The 17,781-nt window shown below is 40.3% G+C and overlaps 1 protein-coding gene across 1 annotated transcript in view; it reads right to left on the bottom strand.

Moving 5' to 3' along the window:
• HDX (highly divergent homeobox) overlaps positions 1-17,384 on the bottom strand; it is a 68,388-nt gene extending 51,004 nt beyond the window's left edge. The window contains exons 1-3 of the mRNA XM_036740183.1: positions 17,238-17,384; positions 11,210-12,322; positions 860-913 (exon numbers count right to left, since the gene is read on the bottom strand). Of these exons, the coding sequence (XP_036596078.1) occupies positions 860-913; positions 11,210-12,322; positions 17,238-17,384 (1,314 nt within the window). The remainder of the gene's footprint in view (positions 1-859; positions 914-11,209; positions 12,323-17,237) is intronic.
• Positions 17,385-17,781: the final 397 nt, after the last annotated feature.

Below are 17,781 nucleotides of genomic sequence, written 5' to 3'. Positions count from 1 at the left end.
CTGTGAGCATGCAAGTTAGCAGTTTCTCTGGAGCTCTCATTCTTAAGACTCAATCCTCAGTGAAAACTGGAACTGAGTATCCTGGTCTTAGATGCCAGCCAGAAGCATACAGAGGGAATGAAGTGGTTAGCAGAGAGGGTCAGAATAAAGAGAGGTAGAGACAGGGATGTTACTTAAGTCAGATCATTCAGGGAACAGGGGTTGTTGGGAAAAGAAAGGTGGAGAGAAGAGGCTGAGGGTAATTGGATGTGGAGGAATGTGAGAGGTGTAAGGGCTGGAGAGAACAGAGCATCAAGGTTTATACAGAACTTATGGGGAGAGAGGCTGGGCACCCTATCACCCATTCCCAATCTCTGCAAGACTGATTGCAAATGTTTCTAGAACCTGATTGCTGAAAACCAGAGTAGAAAAAAAAGATGGCCATAACATAAGGGTTTTTAGGCCCTTCTGAACATTCAGATACAAAGTGATAAGAGAAACTATTTACAAAGATTAAAAATGCCTTCTAATTTTGGTCCCAATCAAGATTCAATTGTTAAGCCAAATTAGCTGGCACCAATCAGACCCAGGAAAACTTACCAATTATAGTTTATGAAAATGATTTTCCAGCTGTAACAACCTGTTGCAAGACTTTCTTAGGTATGCTGATTGCAGTATTTTTTTAAAGGTTACCTTTACTTGGTGGTATTTGTAAACATTGTGTAAATTTTACTTTAAAATATAGCCTCTGAGATAAAACAGTCTTAATGAGGTTCTATATTTCCAGCATTACAAAACCAGGACAGTGTTCTACATGGCATTCCTAACAACAATAAGGAAGGTATGACCCGCTTGCTGCTTTATATAAAAATTTACTTACTGCTCTTTTTCTAGAACACCCTGTAATCCAAGGCACAGTAAGGTTTCCTGAAATCTGTGGAAACAACAAATGGAGTCTCGGTCAGGTAGACATTGACATGGGTGGGAGGTAGATCAACATGAAAGAGATGGGTCTATTTCCAGAGCACATCCCCTATGCCAACCAAAGTGATTCTTTCGTTTACCCCAACGGATCTAAAGGGCCTTCTTCATTTTAGAAGGGGTAAGAAAGTCCCCCTAGAAATTTAGAACTGTTTTCAGAACATTGCATTGTGGAATTATTTGGGCAACTGAGGAAACAGTCTGTTTTTTTTAAAATCTATACACAATAAAGTTATTAAAAACAAAAGCAAAAATATGGCATAAATCATAGACATGTGCTCCATGGTATTGGGAGAGATGACCTCAGTTTACCTTTCAGAATCATCACTGGACTAAACCTACACAAGAATTTTTTTCTAAGTATTCTTGGAATGAAATTTTGCTCAAACAGTAAAAATATCTGAAAGTCCCCACTCCCACCCTTCTACCAAAAAAAAAGCAGAAAAAGATTATTATCCAAAAGGTTACAGTTGGTAGAAGTAAGTTTACTCCTCTTCTAGGGAATGATACAATTCCTATTTTCAGAGTTTCATTAACTTCAAGAAAGTTTCAACTACGGAAAAAACCTATGAATACAGAGAAGGGGGAAGGGAAATATGAGTCTGAGTCATAACTCTTCGGTGTCAAATTTCTGCAGAGAAGAACACTTCTCTAAAAAGACCTGTCACATTCGGGTGCTCAATGCTGATAAAGAGGTTTTAGATAATACCATCACCTTACTCTTACATAGGGCTTTCAGAGAGCTCAGACCACTTCAAATTTCTGCAAATGAATTGCAATCATTTCCCATGAATGTAAAGAGACTCTGAGCTTTAATTACAGTTGGGGGGGTGGGTGAAGAGGATTCATTTGACCCATTATGGCTGCTGAGGACGAATTTCTCAGCCCACTCTCAATGGTCCCCACAGACCTACAGAAAAGCTCCTGAATGCAAGCTGCAGAATCCCATTAGACAGGATAATAGTCCAACTCTGAATAGAATTTACCAATGCATCCCACCATTGTCACCTGGAAAGTGGGGGAAGGGGAGAATAGCACTCAAAAGCTGGCCTCAGGGAATGTGGGCAAGTGAGTAAACTAAAATTTATAGAGTACCTACCATGTGCTGGACAGTTGCAGGGCTAACCACTGGGGATACAAATAAAAGCTAAACAAATAAACAATCAAGAAAAGGTACAAAGATAAAAGTAAATTCTGGAACAGCCCCAACCATATAACTCAACACCAGGACAACCTACCACTCCAATCACCTTAGGGTCCCTATGGTACACCATCAAAGGCTGAACCAAAACTGGTCTGGATTTTTCTTAGCCAGACAGAGCCAGAACCAAACTTTTCTCTATAGGTGAAAGAGCTGTCTATCAGGAAAAGCCATTCTTTCTGATAAATTGTACTCAGGGCTGGTCCATTACATCTACCGACAAGAAAACTGCCTCTTGGAGATGTGAGAGAGTGCCCGTGTACAATAATTCAAACATTGGGAAAAACCCATTACTGTGCCTGTGCTACTAGGACTGTGATCTGTCTTTAAGATAATAAGAGGCAAATCACATTAGGCTACTCAGCAGCCATTCATTCTACAAATAGTGAAGTGCTTGCCATGGCAAAATACTGGTCTGACACCAAGAGAGACACTTAGTTTAGTTAAGACATGTTCACTTTCATGGAGTTTATAGTACCGCAGGATGCCATGAGCCCAAAACATAATTCTAATACAAAATATTCCATGCTTAGTACATTAGAAATTTGTGGACCAGAGTACCTACCACATGATGTGGAAGGTGCAAGGTCATTACCAACCGGCAGCATCAAGAAAAGCTTCATTCAAGAAGTGGCCTGAGTTGCATTTTAAAGCATGGCTAGGAGCTCAAAAGAACAAGAGGGGAGGAAGAGGGCATGCTCCAGTCACAGAGAAGACTATGACCAAAGTAAGAGACATAGGAGAGTTCAGGGAATTGGGAGGTGGGGAGGAGGGCCAGCCAGTTCAGTTGGAATATAGGGGAGTGATCTGAGATAAGGCAGGCAATAGGGAGTCAGTGAATATTTGAGAGGGAAGAGCCACATGGGCAGATCTATGTATAAAAAAGGTTGTTCTACTGGCATAGGAAGGATAGGTTGAAGGGGAGAGAAAAGTAGAGTCTATGTCAAGAGGCTATGGGAAGCTAAGTGGTGTTGCAGTGAATAGAATGTCAGCACTGCTATAAGGAAGACTCATCTTCCTGAGTTCAAATCTGATCTCAGACACTTACTAGCTGTGTGACCCTAGCCAAGTCATTTCACCCTGTTTGCCTCAGTTTCCTCATCTGCAAAATGGCCTGGAGAAGGAAATGACAAACTACTCTGATATCTTTGCCAAGAAAGCCCCACAGGGGGTCATGAAGAGTTGGACAAAACTGAAATAACAGAACAACAAAGAGGCTATCCCAACAATTCAAGCCAGGAGGAACAGGGGAGGAGGTGGACCGAAGATATGCTGCAGGGATACAAACAACTGGACTTGATAAATGACTTCACAGAAGACGTGAGAGTGAGTTTTGAAAACCTTCCTACAAGAACTCGATCCTACCCTGCCATGTGATATCCCCAATGCTTAGACAGTTCACATATGTGCTCAGTAAAGCAAGCTAACTAAAACATAAGGCAAAAGTAATCAATAAACATTTACTAAGTGTCTACTGTGTGCCAGGCACTGTGCTAATCAATGGAAAGTAGAAAGGAAGTTTGCTGAAAGGAAAGAAATTCATATCCAGCATTCCTGAGCTAAATAAAAATGATTTGGATTTTCAACAATTTTGGATTATTTGTACCCTAAATGCACTCCCTTCTCTTGGTGAGGCTAATTGAGACTTTGCTACACATAATTGCTGCTTCAAATACGTCAAACTAAATGAACTGCAAACAACAATACCTACTGCGAGATTATACTTGAAATAATCAAAGGCACATATATAATAAACTTGGTAATTGAATTGATATAAGCAGTGACAAGGCCCATCTGTGGCTATAAAATGTGTTCAGTGTTAAAATCAATTATGTGTAGCCAAGAAAATGGGCTACTCCCATAAGCTCTGGTCACTTCCAATTCCTAAAATTACAAAAATACAAATAGTAAATCCATGTGATGAAATTTGGTCAGAATTAAGTTCTCCTCTTTATAAAGCAGTCACCAACAGTTACCACATAACCAACTGTCAAATTCAATTAACCTTGGCTTCAATTAGCCAACAAGTATTTATAAAGTACTTACTACTATGGCAAGTACTGAGGATACAAAAAAGGCAAAAATCCCTTGCCCTCAAGGAGCTCGTGGTCGAGTGGGTGGAATAACATGCAAACAGCTAGGTACATACAAGATAAATACAGGAAAAATGGAAAGTAATCTGAGAGGGTAAGGCACATGGTCGTGGTGGTGGCAGTGAGGGGAGTGGGGGGCATGGAGTAAGTATGAAAAAGGCCTCTTAAAGAAGGCAGAATACCAGCTGAGTCTTAAAGTCAGGGGGCAGGGGTGAGGAGGGAGAACATTCCAGGCATGGGGAACACCCAGTGAAAAGGCATGGAGTCATGTGCAAGGAAGAGCAAGAAGTCCAGTATTACTTGATGGCTGGCATGTAGCAAGTGTTATATAAATGTTAGCTATCATCATCATTATAGTGGAAGGGAGCAAAGTAAGAAGACTAAGAAGATAAGAAAGAGTCAGGTTTGTTAAAAAACCAAAGAGATCCTGGAGGTAACAGAGAGCCACTGGAGTTTATGGGGTAGGGTGATGATGGGGTCAGCCCTGCAATTTAGGGAGATGACTTTGGCAGTTGAATGGAGGATGAACTGGAGTGGGGAGAGACTTAAGGCAGGGAGACCAATTAGAAGGTTACTGCGATAGTCCAGGAATGAGGCGATACAGGCCCATGTTACATTGTTGGCTATCTGAATGGGAAAAGGGGAAGTATACAAGAGATACTGTAAAGGTAGAAATGACAGGACTTAGCAATAGATTGAATATGTGGGCTGAGAATAAGGAGTCAAGGACTGACACAGGTTTTGAGCTTGTGTGACTAGGAGGATGGTGGAGCCTTCAATGGTTATGGGAAAGTTTGGAAGATGGTGGGTTTTGGGGAGAAGGGCAATGAGTTCTATTTAGACAAGCTGAATTTGAGATGTCTACAGAACATCCAGTTCACAGTATCCAAAAGGCAGTTGGTGATATGAGTCTGGAAGTCAAGAGAGGTTAGGTCTGGATAAATAGATGTGAAAATCATCTACAAAGAGTTGATATTGGAACCTATGAGACCTAATGAGATCACCAAGTTAAGCTAGTATAAAGGGAGAAGAAAAGAAGACCTGGACAGAGTCTTAGGGGACACCCAACTCATATCTGTATTTCCATAAATTTGTGGTACAAATAAGATGGTAGTCAAGCAGAGGGGTCAATTTTCAAAGTGCTCTGAAACAAACTACCCTTCAATTGCATACCCCTCCAAACTCTGCAAATTTTGTTTTCCCCTTCTCCACAGTCAGTCATCTAGGGAGGCTACAAACTTATTCCAGCAAGGGTGCCATCAGTCCAAATTTTGGGGGCCATCCCCTTCTGGAATGGTATTTAGAATCACACACACACACAGAAATCAGTGTAACTATTCTATAGTCATGTAGCATCTTGGTGTTAAACTGTGTTACTTTGCTTGGTCACATTCATCCAATTTGGCTACAAGTGGGGTTTTTTTTGGCCATTTTCAAAAACCAAATTGACCCTCAAAGGGCAATAAAGGACTTAGAGTATTCAAAAGAATGGATCATCAACTCATGCCAGTTTCAATGAGGAACTCTAATCATTTGCCATTCTGGTGGAATATAAGCTCTCTGAGGGCAGGGACCGAGTCACTTTAAAAAAAAATCTCTGTATACACATCTTTGAGCAGAGTTTCTAGTATGACGTTGGTGTGTGATAAATGTTTGTTGAATGAATGGCTATATAAACATATTTATTACCTCCCCAAATTAGCTACTTTGAAGGGGACAGTGCCTAATTTGCATGTCTACAGTTTGGTCACAATACTTTGCTAGTCACACTTCAGAGAGCACTCCTTTGATCTTGCAAATTACCCAGTTGGAAAGATGATTCTGCACCTGGGTTGATAACCCCATTTTTAATATTTCAGGTCCATTTATGGAGTGGAGAAAAAAGATGCTACCTGAAATATCCTTTGCATTATGCGGGGTATAAAAGTGGATATTTTATTAAGTTCTGTTTCATTAAAATGAATTTGATTAACTAAACCAATCAGCAGGATTCAACTAACATCCAACTGGGTAGCTGCTCACTGACTTTCTGCAATAAGAGATCCATAAATCAAAGTTTTACCTCTCCGTCAGCCACAGCTTTGGCATGAGCTGGGTATTAAAACGCATTAATCACTCAGGCTTAATCTGCAGGGTTTCCTAAGCTTTTCAGAAGTGATGTTTTTCAATCCTTAGGTTAATGAAAGAAAATCTTCATGCCTTGTATGGCACAGAGCTTATTGCTAACTAAGCACACAGTAGGCACTCAATAAGTGGGGGACTGATTGACTGAATTCATGGGATGGCCTTGTAGTATTCACTACTACTTCATGTTGTGGGCCTACAAGAGGAGATCCTGTAAGATCTGAGGATCTCAGGGGAGTGAAAAGGACCTGCTCCTGGCTGGGAACCATGATACACTAGCAGACGGAGGAGAAAGTTGCCTTGGGACATTGAAAAACTGTACTTGCCCCTTTTCCCCCCATTTGGTCTTTTGGAAGTGAGACTTAAAAAAACCCCAACAACAAATAATACTTTCAACACCACAGCCTCTGGCTAAACAACTCACACAGTTTTAAAGCACATTAATTTTTCTTCTGTTCAGTGATCCGAAACTAGTGCCTGGGAAAGTTTAGCATCCCTGAAAGCTCTGGCAACTGACAACTAAGCTGCTTTGCAGTTTTTTTCCACATGATTTTAGCAGCTGACCTTTTACAAACCACAAGAGATAGAGATCAGGTAAATTGGAATTCCATGCTGTTTCCAATGGGATTCTAAAAGAACAATACACAATATACAAACCTCATTTTAGCAGCAGCTGCTAAAAATAAGGGCAAAATTAAAGGGGAACTCAACAATGCCCCATTCAGAGTGACTATCTCCCTATGCATTGGTTTGAGGGGTGAAAAAAGGGGATATTAGAACTTGGAATAGCAGCCCTTCCTTAATGCATACTATTTCATCAAATACTCTTGTAGGATCAAATATGGTTATATTCCATTTTCATTTTTTAAAAATGTACTGATCGCATCATTAACTGCTTAATTATGAACACTTTCTTTATTAAGCAGAACTATAAAGAGCCCTGAATAAGAAGTTATAACTTTTACTCATCTAGCGTCTTGTCATGGTTGCTGTTTTCCCCCAGGAATCATATCTTCATTTGTTTTACCTAGCTTTCTCTTTTGTACTCAAAGTTGGAATTAAAACAGATTAAAAAAAAAGACCCAACAACAACAAAACAAAACATGTCTGGCTGCTGTCCTAAACCTAAACAGCCTGGCAAATTCACACTGTGATTTCCTCTTTAGAGGAATAAAAACAAATAAGGATTGAAAACAGGTTTGTTTTAAGACTGAAATATTTTGGCAAATCCGGAAACAATACTGTTTTAGCAGGTATTTTCCCACTAAAAGGGGGAGAAGAGGGAAGGTTATACTAGATACCATAAGCATAACCTACCACTCCTTTCTCTCCACCCACCTCCCCCCCAAAATTCTGAAGGCAGGCCCACAATGTGGACTTCCTTCTGGGCCTCTTTGAGGTCTGTTCTTTCATTTTCCTCAAACAACCTCTTCTTCAAGTGGGTTCTGATCAAGCCTCCAGAGCTGGACTTTTGGCTAATCTAAGCAGCCAACGGCAAAGCTGAAAGAATGATGGGGAAGGAAAAAGACACAAATAGGGACAGGGGGATATATTTCAATAAATATGATAGTGTCCCCAAAGTCAGCACAGTTGTAAGCTCAAAATTATTAAAGCTTAAAACTACACTGACTTTGGGGGCACCCTGGTTATGGAAAAAGAACTGGCCAGTCCAAAAAAGTCATGGTATGTTCTCAGTGACAGCTTCTGTGTTGGCCAGATGTGTGATCAGAAATGGAGGTGGGCCTGTGCTTGGAATGGGAAACAGAGGGGCAGCTAGACTGGTGTACTGTTGCCCAGGCAACACTGGAAGAACAAAACTGTAGTCCTCTAGAGCAGAGGTGATTGGGGAATATTTAACAGCAATAGTAGCTAACACTTCTATAGTGCCTACTGTGCGTCAGGCACTGTATTAGGCACTTTGTAAATATTATCTCATTTGATCCTCACAACAACCCTGGGAGGTAGGGGCTATTATTATCCCCATTTTAAAGATGAGGAAACTGAGGCAAACGGAGGTTAGGTGACTTGCCCAGAGACACATAACTAGTAAGTGTCTGAAGCTGGATTTGAACTCACAAAGATGAGTCTTCCTGACTCCAGGTCCAGCAAGCACTCTATGCACGATGCCACCTAGCTGCCCCAAAACAAAATACATAAAGATACAAAATAGATAATGTTAATATGCAGTTTTCAAAGTCAACATGCACCTTTCAGGGATCTCTTTCTATTTGAGTTTGACACTACTTCTCCAGAATGTTGAGGGACTTAGGAAAAAACCTGCATGAGAATCACACTGGCCAAAAAGGTATGGAAGAGGGAGGGTGGGCTGTGATCTGGGCCAGCAGACAGAACACACCCATTGATGAGACAGAAGACCTTTCAAAAGACCAAAGTACGGCAAGAAGCAACTTTTCTTTGTGTGTCTTTGACCACATGCAATAAAGGAAGATGTAATAACAAGATATACTTAAGTCCACAAATACTGGAGAGAGTAGGAAGAGATTATCAAGATACTGTCACTAATGAGGATGCTTTGTGTTTATAAAGTGCCTTTTAGAGGTACTCAGAGTGCTTTCCTTCCATTAGCTCATAAGATCTAATGAAATCCCTGAGATGGGAAAGCCAAAATAAGAATAGCAATAATAAATCTTGACTTTATATAGCACCTTGCCTCCAAAAGCTCTAAGCTCTTCACATAGATGGTCATTAATTATTCATCTTTAATCAGCACAGTAAGCCTATGTATGATATACCGATGGTTTGACATTGAGGAGAATTACACAGTGAGGGGAAACTCCAGGGACCGATGTGATTGCAAGTCCCCCCCAAAGGAATGAACCCAAACTAGGGAAAGCCTAAGGTGGCTCCAATGTAGAACACCCCTAAGCCAATGCACCCTGTCACAAGAGTTGGTTCTGAGGCCTGCTCGGGATGATTGTTTCTGAAGCTGACAGAGTTGAACTCCAGTCTTCAAGAGTGGGATTAAGGTAGATCTGATACCAACCTCTCTGGTTCCCTTGGATGTCTTACAATCTGCACCCAGCACAGCACACTGGAAAGAATGCTAGACTTGGATGCAGGAGGGATTTGGGATTGAATCCTGTCATAAACAGAGACTATCTCTGGGACCCTGGGCAAGTTTCTGCTTTTGTAAAGTAGAGGGAATAATGACTGGAGTCCCTACCTTAGGGTTATTGAGAGACTCAAATGAGATAACGTATGTTTTCCAAGAAGGGTTGAGTGTTATACTCACATATGATTAAGTATTTTAAGGGGGGAGGGGAGGAGGAAAGAAAAGTATGGTTCTGAGTGGTTCTAATTACACAGATGATGGAACCAACATGGAATTGACATGCAGCCATCTACCCATCCACCCATTCAAAAACATTTATAGGTGCTATCTGTGTGCAAAGCATTGTGTTCTGGGAACATGGCAGAGCTCTTGCCACTGTCTCACAGACAGCAAGTACTCATTATCTGTTCACAATTATATTAGCTGTCACACAACAGAAAGGTGCTTGGCACCTTCCTCATCAGATTTCATAGAACTTAGAACTAGAAGGGTATTTAGAGATCATTCAGCCCAATCATTTTATTCCCAATAAAGCTAAGGTCTCCTGGAGGTCAGGACAGGATACCTGGTGATATAGTGGCTATGAGTTTTAGTTTTTCATATATAAACACTGAAGAAGAAAAGGGATAGAGCAGCTTTTCCTCACTAGGACTAGGAAGACAAACTGACTTCATAACATAGGTGTGAATGGCCTGGCATCATCCTAGGTACAGATAGGCATCATTCCTACAGCAGGAAGAAACAATTCCAAAGCAGCTCCAGAGCAGATATAGCTGGAAAAATTCTGACCCATAGAATAAGGAAGTCCATGACTTAGTCTCTCAGAGGACATCAGAGATGTAGCTAATAAGTAAATGAACTAATGAAAGAGCAGGAAAAAAGATCAATTTTGGGCCTAGGTGTTTCTTTAATTTGTATAATTTCCTCTAGATTTATGTCCTTATATAAAATAGTCTGATTAATAGTTATTCTGATGGCTTTCTGGAGCAGATATCACTAGCTTCTTAACCATCAGCCCTCAGGGACAAGATGGAAGACTGAAATCACCTTTGTACTGTATTTGAACAAAGCACCCATCCATCTGGTGGTAAGGAGCTGAATTGCAGGCATAGGCAAAAGCAAGGTTCTTAATCTTTTTTTTTTTTTTTTTTTTTTTGTATTCTGGACATCTCTGGCAGTTTGGTGAAGCCTATGGATCCTGCTTCAGAATTTTAAATTTTTTGAATGAATAAAAATACATTACAAAAAACAGCATTACAAAAGAAACCACTTCTATTGAAATACGGTGATAAATTTTTTTTTTCCTCAAAAGTTAACAGCCCCCAGGCTAAGAACCCTTGCCTTAAAGGAACAATCCAAGTTAAAGAGGATGTAGCTAGCTAATTCAATCCAATTTCAGTGACAGAAAGCACTGTACTTCCCATAAGGCAGCCACCATTTCCTGACAAATCAACCTCATTTCAAACCTTATGGGAAATGTGCCAAGGTGTTAAAATTACTATCTTCAATGGAAAAAAGTCAGCACTTCTAAAAAGGGCAAAGGAAATACAAGATGCTCCAGGATATGACACCAAAACACCAAGCCTTGAAGGAAAAAAAAACACAATCCTCAAGATTTCTCCAAACTATGAGATACTTGACCCAAGTCTTAATCTGAGGAATGATCAGAAAAAAGAGATTTCGATACTTAAACGTAGACTTTGGTCAGAAAATACAAACAAACAAAAAAAACCCAAACAAACAAAACTTGCAAATTACCTGGTAATTATTTTGGTTTTGTGATAGCCTCAATTGGTTCGATGATACAAAATGTGGAGAAAAATGACTTCGTGATGGACTAGCACTGCTGTACAGCGTACTGGATGGTGTATGCAATGAGGTCCGTGGTGCCAAGTGGTAGTCTCTATGATAGAGTACATTGTCAGGCAAGTCTCTGGCATTCACCAATTGTGAATTCGCCATATTTCTCCCTGGTCCAGGCAAAGTTGCACTTTGGTTCTCAGCTCGAAGGGAACTGCTTTCATAAAACCTTGAGTAGTTTGGGATCTGGGCTCCCATCAAGGCCAACTCTTCTTCTCTGGCATATTCATCATCAACATCACCTGTCTCCATTGCAATGGACAAGTAATTCCCTTCTGCTGAGCTAGGCTTCTGTGTAGTGTGCCCTCCAAGCATTTTTTGGGGATAGTCACTAACGGCCAATGAAAACACTTCCCGGATTTCCAGGTTTTGGGCACTACAGTAAGGGTCTCTGACACCTGCCCTTTGTCCAGATGAGCTGTGTGGTATGAGACTTGAATGCTCGGGCTTATATGACCTTTGACCCCCTACTGGTTCTGTTTTGCAAGGTCGGTGGCATGCCGTTGACTTTTGAGGTAATGGCATTTCAGCAGCTTGGACTGAGGCACCTCCATAGTTTTTCTTGGCCTGGTTATATACAGGGTTTCCAGCATTCAGCACACTGGTTTGTCTTGACAAAATAATCGTTTTTTCACCCAGGAGCAGCGAGGCATTTTTACAGTGTGCCATTTGCCTCTGCACAGGAACATGGAGCTGAAATTCAGGCTCATTTTTCCCCAAGGATCTCTGAATGGGGATTTTATGACTTTCTGCCATTTGAACATTTGTCTGTTTGGTGGATCCTTGCCTACTGGAAGAACTAGCTGGGCTATAGATACCAGTCACTATGACATCATTGTTAGAGGCCCAAGAAGATTGCTGGCTTGGGGGTCGAGCGACATTGACATTGACTATGTTTCTGACAGCCATATCTGGAGATGCTTGAGGGGTACCAGGTATAGTCCCTGGGGTTGAGGATCCAGACTCTGCATTCTTGCTGCTCATTTTTCTTCTCTTGTTGCCAACCCAAGTCTGGAAAGACAAAAAAGTTCACATGAAAAGACCCCAAACCCTAACGGCTCACTAGCAAGGCTAATTTTTAAATAATAAATTGTGTTCACATTTCCCATAAGATCACTTTTAGCTAAAAGATAAGAGGAGCCAAATAAAAGACCTCTCCAAAAATTAATTATGATCAAAGTATAGACAGACACTTGGTAGATACTTCAAACCTTTCTCCAAAGTGTACTGTATCACTGCCCTTCCCCGATTGCACAGCACCTAACCTTTATACAAGGACAGTGAAGATGTTTTATAATGGCCAACCCTCAACTGCATTGTTCTTTGATTCTTTGTAAGATTTACTTGATTTTTAATGGTAATTACACCAGATAGAAAAAACAATGCTACTCTAAAAAGGAGGGCGAGAGACTAGAAAGCTCACTGGACCTGGAGTCAGGAGAGACCTAGGTTTGATTTCTGGCAGCCCCACTTATTGGACAAGAAACACTAAACAATTTTTTCAACTTTTCCTAGCCCCAATTTCCTCATTTGTATAATGAAGACAATACTACACAATAATGTTACTATGATATAATGGACCAGCTTTGGTATCAGGAAGACCTGGTCTCAAATCCTGCCTTTGACATCTACTAACAGTGTGATATTGGGGAAATCAATTAACCTCTCAGCCCCCCTCTCCAACTCTCTAAGACTAAGTTACAGAGAAATTGTGGGTCGCTTATGGGGTAGAGGAAGTTGCCACCCCTGGAACTCCTCGTAGCAAAGAAATTAAGAGATTCAGGCCCACAATGATTATTCCCTGCCTCCATGGGTATAGCATAGAACAGAGAGTGCTAGAGAACTGTGATTTAGTATCAGCACCACCTGAAGCATCGTTATTATCATGACTGTTGAGAAATTCTAGGAAGAGGTGCCTGTGCTTTGATGACTAGCTTATGTCCAAATGAGGACAATGCCAAGACAGCTATGCTGGATTCAAACTCATTCTGATTGAGCTGAAGCAACAAGCAGGAAGAAAGCCTCTGGCATAATACAGCTGAATACTAAGGGCTCTGAAAAGTCCTCATCTGAAAGCTGAGGGATTGGGGATGAGGGGATGAGATCAGCTCAAAAATCTTGAAAATTCTGAGATCCTCTAAGTCTTGCAATGGCTAAGATAGAGCAAAAACATCATAAGAAAGATATATTTTAAGGCATGGTCCAAACAAAAAAATGTCCATGGTCCATGTCTTTGGCTTAATAATAATTAAGCAAACAAAACTTCCATGTTAATCTTGACCCCTATTTAAAAAGAAATACATTAAATTGTATTGGCATTTAGCAACCACTTAGTGATTTCTCAAATTTAGAAAATTAAGCATGGACACCATGCTGCATATTTACATTCATTTGACAAACAAATGATAAGTAATTCTCAGTGTCTATATCTGTAAAATAGAGAGGTTGAACTAGATTATCTCTATGGTCCCTTCAAGCTACAAATTGTATGATTTTAATACAGAGGGGGAAAAATGAAACATTCTAATAGGAAAGTCTCTTCCCTGAAGCACCTTGATCCTCCTCAGCTTAAAGTGTCTTCTTCCTCTCCAAACAGTCCTAGAGCATTTTGTCTGGCTCCCTTCTTTCCCCTATCACATCTTATCTTGCATAATCTTTATCTAGGGTCCATGTTGCATTCCCAACTCCCTCACCTCCCCACTCCAGCCCCCCACCAAGTACCTTAAGGTCAGAGATTGTGTGATATTTTTTTCCTCTTTGAATCTCCAAAGCCTACCATAATGCCTTATACTAAGCAGGCACTGAATGTTTATTAAGAATGAAACCTACATAATTCTCTAAGAAATTCTAAAATGGTTAGCTCCAGCCTCTTGAAGAGAAGTTTTGGAACAAATCTGCTTCCCCCCATTCCCTGCCTCTCCACCCCCAAACCACCATGTTTTCACCATGCAAACGTGAACTGGGGACATGCATAATAACCTGAATATACTGTAAAATTAAGGATTATTTTGTATTATGTTACATTGGAGATTTGAACAAGGCACATGCCAAAAGCTAAATTATATAAAGACCCCAAAGAGCTAGAAAACTTGCCCATCAAGGATAAATCAGAAAGTAGGCAAAAAAAAAGATTTCCAAGCAGCCAAGACATATCACAAAAGCCCATGCATTAAAACTCATGCATGTGCTCATAAGAAATTCTCTCAGAGTCTCTCTCCTATTACTTTACACACAGTTCTAATGAGCTTAGTTTTTTGGCTTAACAAACCCACAGCAGATTAGAGGTGACATTTCAGAAGGTTGGGGAGATGGGCAACTATAGACAGAAGTGAGAAGTGATATCTGACAGCCTGACAAAGGAGGAAGGGGAGGGGGGAGAAAACTCACTATCAGAAGCAGACAAAAGAATTCAAAAAAGGACTTCAGTCCGTGGGGGCCGTTGCAGTGTGGAGGCAAAAGGTCCTAACACACTAATTGGCCCTGAGGGCGTCACTGTTCCACAGCAGTGTACTATGACTGATGCTCTTGGTGATGCCTCTGAGTCATCAAGGAAAGGTTAAATGATGGTCAATATCCTCTTTTGGAGAATGCAAGGAAGTGGGAAAAACAGTTTAGGAAGATCTCTTTCCAAAATGGTTGACATAAAAAAAGCAAACAATTCATATGTGAAGGAGTAACCCCTCAGCAATCCAGAATGACTCACTCCCCAAGGGTTCTGTATAAGCCAAGGTCCAACTGTTATTTCTATAGGAGAAAAAAACGTTTAGGAGTCTCGGGAAAAAGTCAACAACTCAAGCATGTATGTTTGATGTACACTGTTCTACTGTATAAATGTTCTATTGTTCTGAGATGAACAAATGGGTCAAGTGATAATATTAGAATCTTGGTTAAGAGCTGACAAAGCAACGCTACGCAGAATACAAAAGTGAGATTTATCTGATGCTGACCCTTCATTTCCATACCGATCCCCTTAAACTCAACTTGATGCTTAGCAACTTCCTCTCAGTGACTCTCTTCCTCTTCCCTCTTCCAGTCTCACTCTAGATTTATTCTCACTTTACTGGCCTAATATTTGGAAGCCTTCTTTCTATAGGAAATGTTGTTTAAAAGCCCTCTGAACCAGAGATCTGGAGTTCTTTGAAGAAGGGGTACTGTGAATCAAATGCATAATGACCTAAAGAAAGGAAACAAAACTCTCTCTCAACTGGGGCACAGAGAACTAGCAAAGGCTGAGGTGGAGGCTTTCACACAGCTCTCTTCACCCTGGGCTGGAAAAATTGCCCAAATTCCATTGGAGTGTGGATTAGAAAGTACGAATTCCTGTATTCTTTACACTTGTTTGGAATGGTGAGCATGCATAAACTTTACAAATTTTCTAATGCTTTGGTTCCAATCTTATTTGTAATCTAATGTTCTAGGCATCAATTTTCTTTATTCCCATTAAGTCCATTCCCTGTTTTGGCTTCGGCAACAGCACAATTCCACATCTTTGTATTTCAACGCACTCTCAATTTTCAAGCACAAAAAACAAGTTATTAGAGGAAGATTGCAATGAGCAATTGGCAATATGAAAGCTAAGAGTCTGCCATACAACTGCCTGAGAACACTTTTTACATCAAAGTAACAGGAAGATAAAAGGGGGGAAAAACAAAAGGAAGTCACACTTCAAAAATGAGAATTTGATCTGACAAAATGGGATCTCATCAACCTGAGCTACTGTTACTCATTCCTTTTTATTAAATACCCTAAACACAACCAAAAGGAGGCTTGTAGAATAGCCACTTTTCCAAAATGATTTCTTTTTTTCTTTTATCTTTTTTTAAACAACTATGAGGTTAAGTCAAAATATTCTTTCGCAATACAACACTGAGCTACCCAGGGGATACATTTCTGGTCCTCACATAAATCTATTTTGGTTGAAGGTTGAGCTTAGCAAACAGGAAAGCTATGTTCTCAATTTGTTTTTCCTACGATTACTGATACAAATCCCTATTTGAAAGGAACATGTTCTCTGAATGAAGGAAATGTACTCTCCAAAGTATTCTGCTTGACAAGAGATTTCTATCTTTAAATTTCTTTGAAGAGGTTCCCCAGAAAAGTACATTAGAAACAAGACTTACATTCTCTTTCCCAAATTACTCCAAAAGAATGCCAAGGTTGAGAAATCTGCTACTCTTGGTGTCAGGAGGAAGGTGATCATGTGCCAACAACTATGAAAGGATCAATGAATTTGAGACCTCCTCCCAACTAAACCATTAGATTGAGGCTTTTTAGTATGTTCATTGCTTTGCTCTCTCCCAAATGGCTAACAACTATGATTTGGATAACTTGACTGCTCTGGGTACCAAAGCATCATTCACATTGGAATGCCATATCTTTCTGGGAATGGCCCACTCATTCAACCAACCTGATGAAATGAATATATACTTTATAAAACTAAAAGCCAAAACGAAAATCTCTCTCTATACAGGTCAACAAATGTCCCTGTCATGAGTGCCATTCAATTATATCAGGTGTACAGACTTCTTGGGAGGTCTACGTCCAAAGAACAGGTAGCACTGAGTCAGGCACATCTGGGGCTCCTCAGATAATTGAAATCAATCTCTAGGAAAAGGTCAAATTTCATTAAAGACTTAATGACAGCCGAAAAGAAGAAGCAACCCTCGAGAAGTTCATTTATTTGATGGACCTGCCCACCCCCCACCTTCCCAACAAAGGCTTTCATGCTCCCAAGACATTCACAGGAACATCAATACAGACTACGGATGGAGTGCTCTTGCTACAAAAATTAGCATTAAGTTATACCAAGGAAACTAAGTTGTTGAGAAAGTTAGTGCCTTCATGCCTGGCAGTTGTTTTCACGTTAAACAAATATAATTTGTTATGAAATGATGTCAATTCAAGGGTGGAAGACCTCTGTACTTACCCTGACTACACTGAAGTCCAGCTTAGTTTCTTGCGCACACTGTAATATGAGCTGAAAGCAATTTTTACTTTGATTTGTCATCCCATTTTCATAATAACGCTGCAAAATCCTTTGTTGCTCTACAGTAAATACCGAACGCAGATTCATCTAAAAATAAAAGAAGATACTCTGAACATTGGAAGCAATCGTTTGAGACGGACGAATTTGCAGGCTCTCATTTATCTGGACAAGTTCAAGCTAGCAAGCTAAAAGGCTTTTCTCAGTGAATTAATCCCCACTAAAGGGCAATAAGTTACTTGGGCTATGGGGAGACAGCTCTTGCTGATAAAATGTACATCAGGTGAAGACTTATTGTATTTGTTCAGAGAAAGTATCAACTTAAAAGGCTGCCAAATAAATGGAAAGTCCTTATCTGGTTAGTTTAATGTATGAAAAAAAATCAAACACATAAGGCTTCTTTTACTGAAAGCAATATATATACATGGCTAGTAAAGCTTGGCATGGTTATGGCCATCCTTGGTCAATTCTTGCCAAGGCCAATAGC

The sequence above is a fragment of the Trichosurus vulpecula genome, chromosome X, assembly GCF_011100635.1.
Source record: "Trichosurus vulpecula isolate mTriVul1 chromosome X, mTriVul1.pri, whole genome shotgun sequence".
Lineage (NCBI taxonomy): Eukaryota > Metazoa > Chordata > Mammalia > Diprotodontia > Phalangeridae > Trichosurus > Trichosurus vulpecula.
This window is presented reverse-complemented; position numbering and strand designations above follow the sequence as displayed.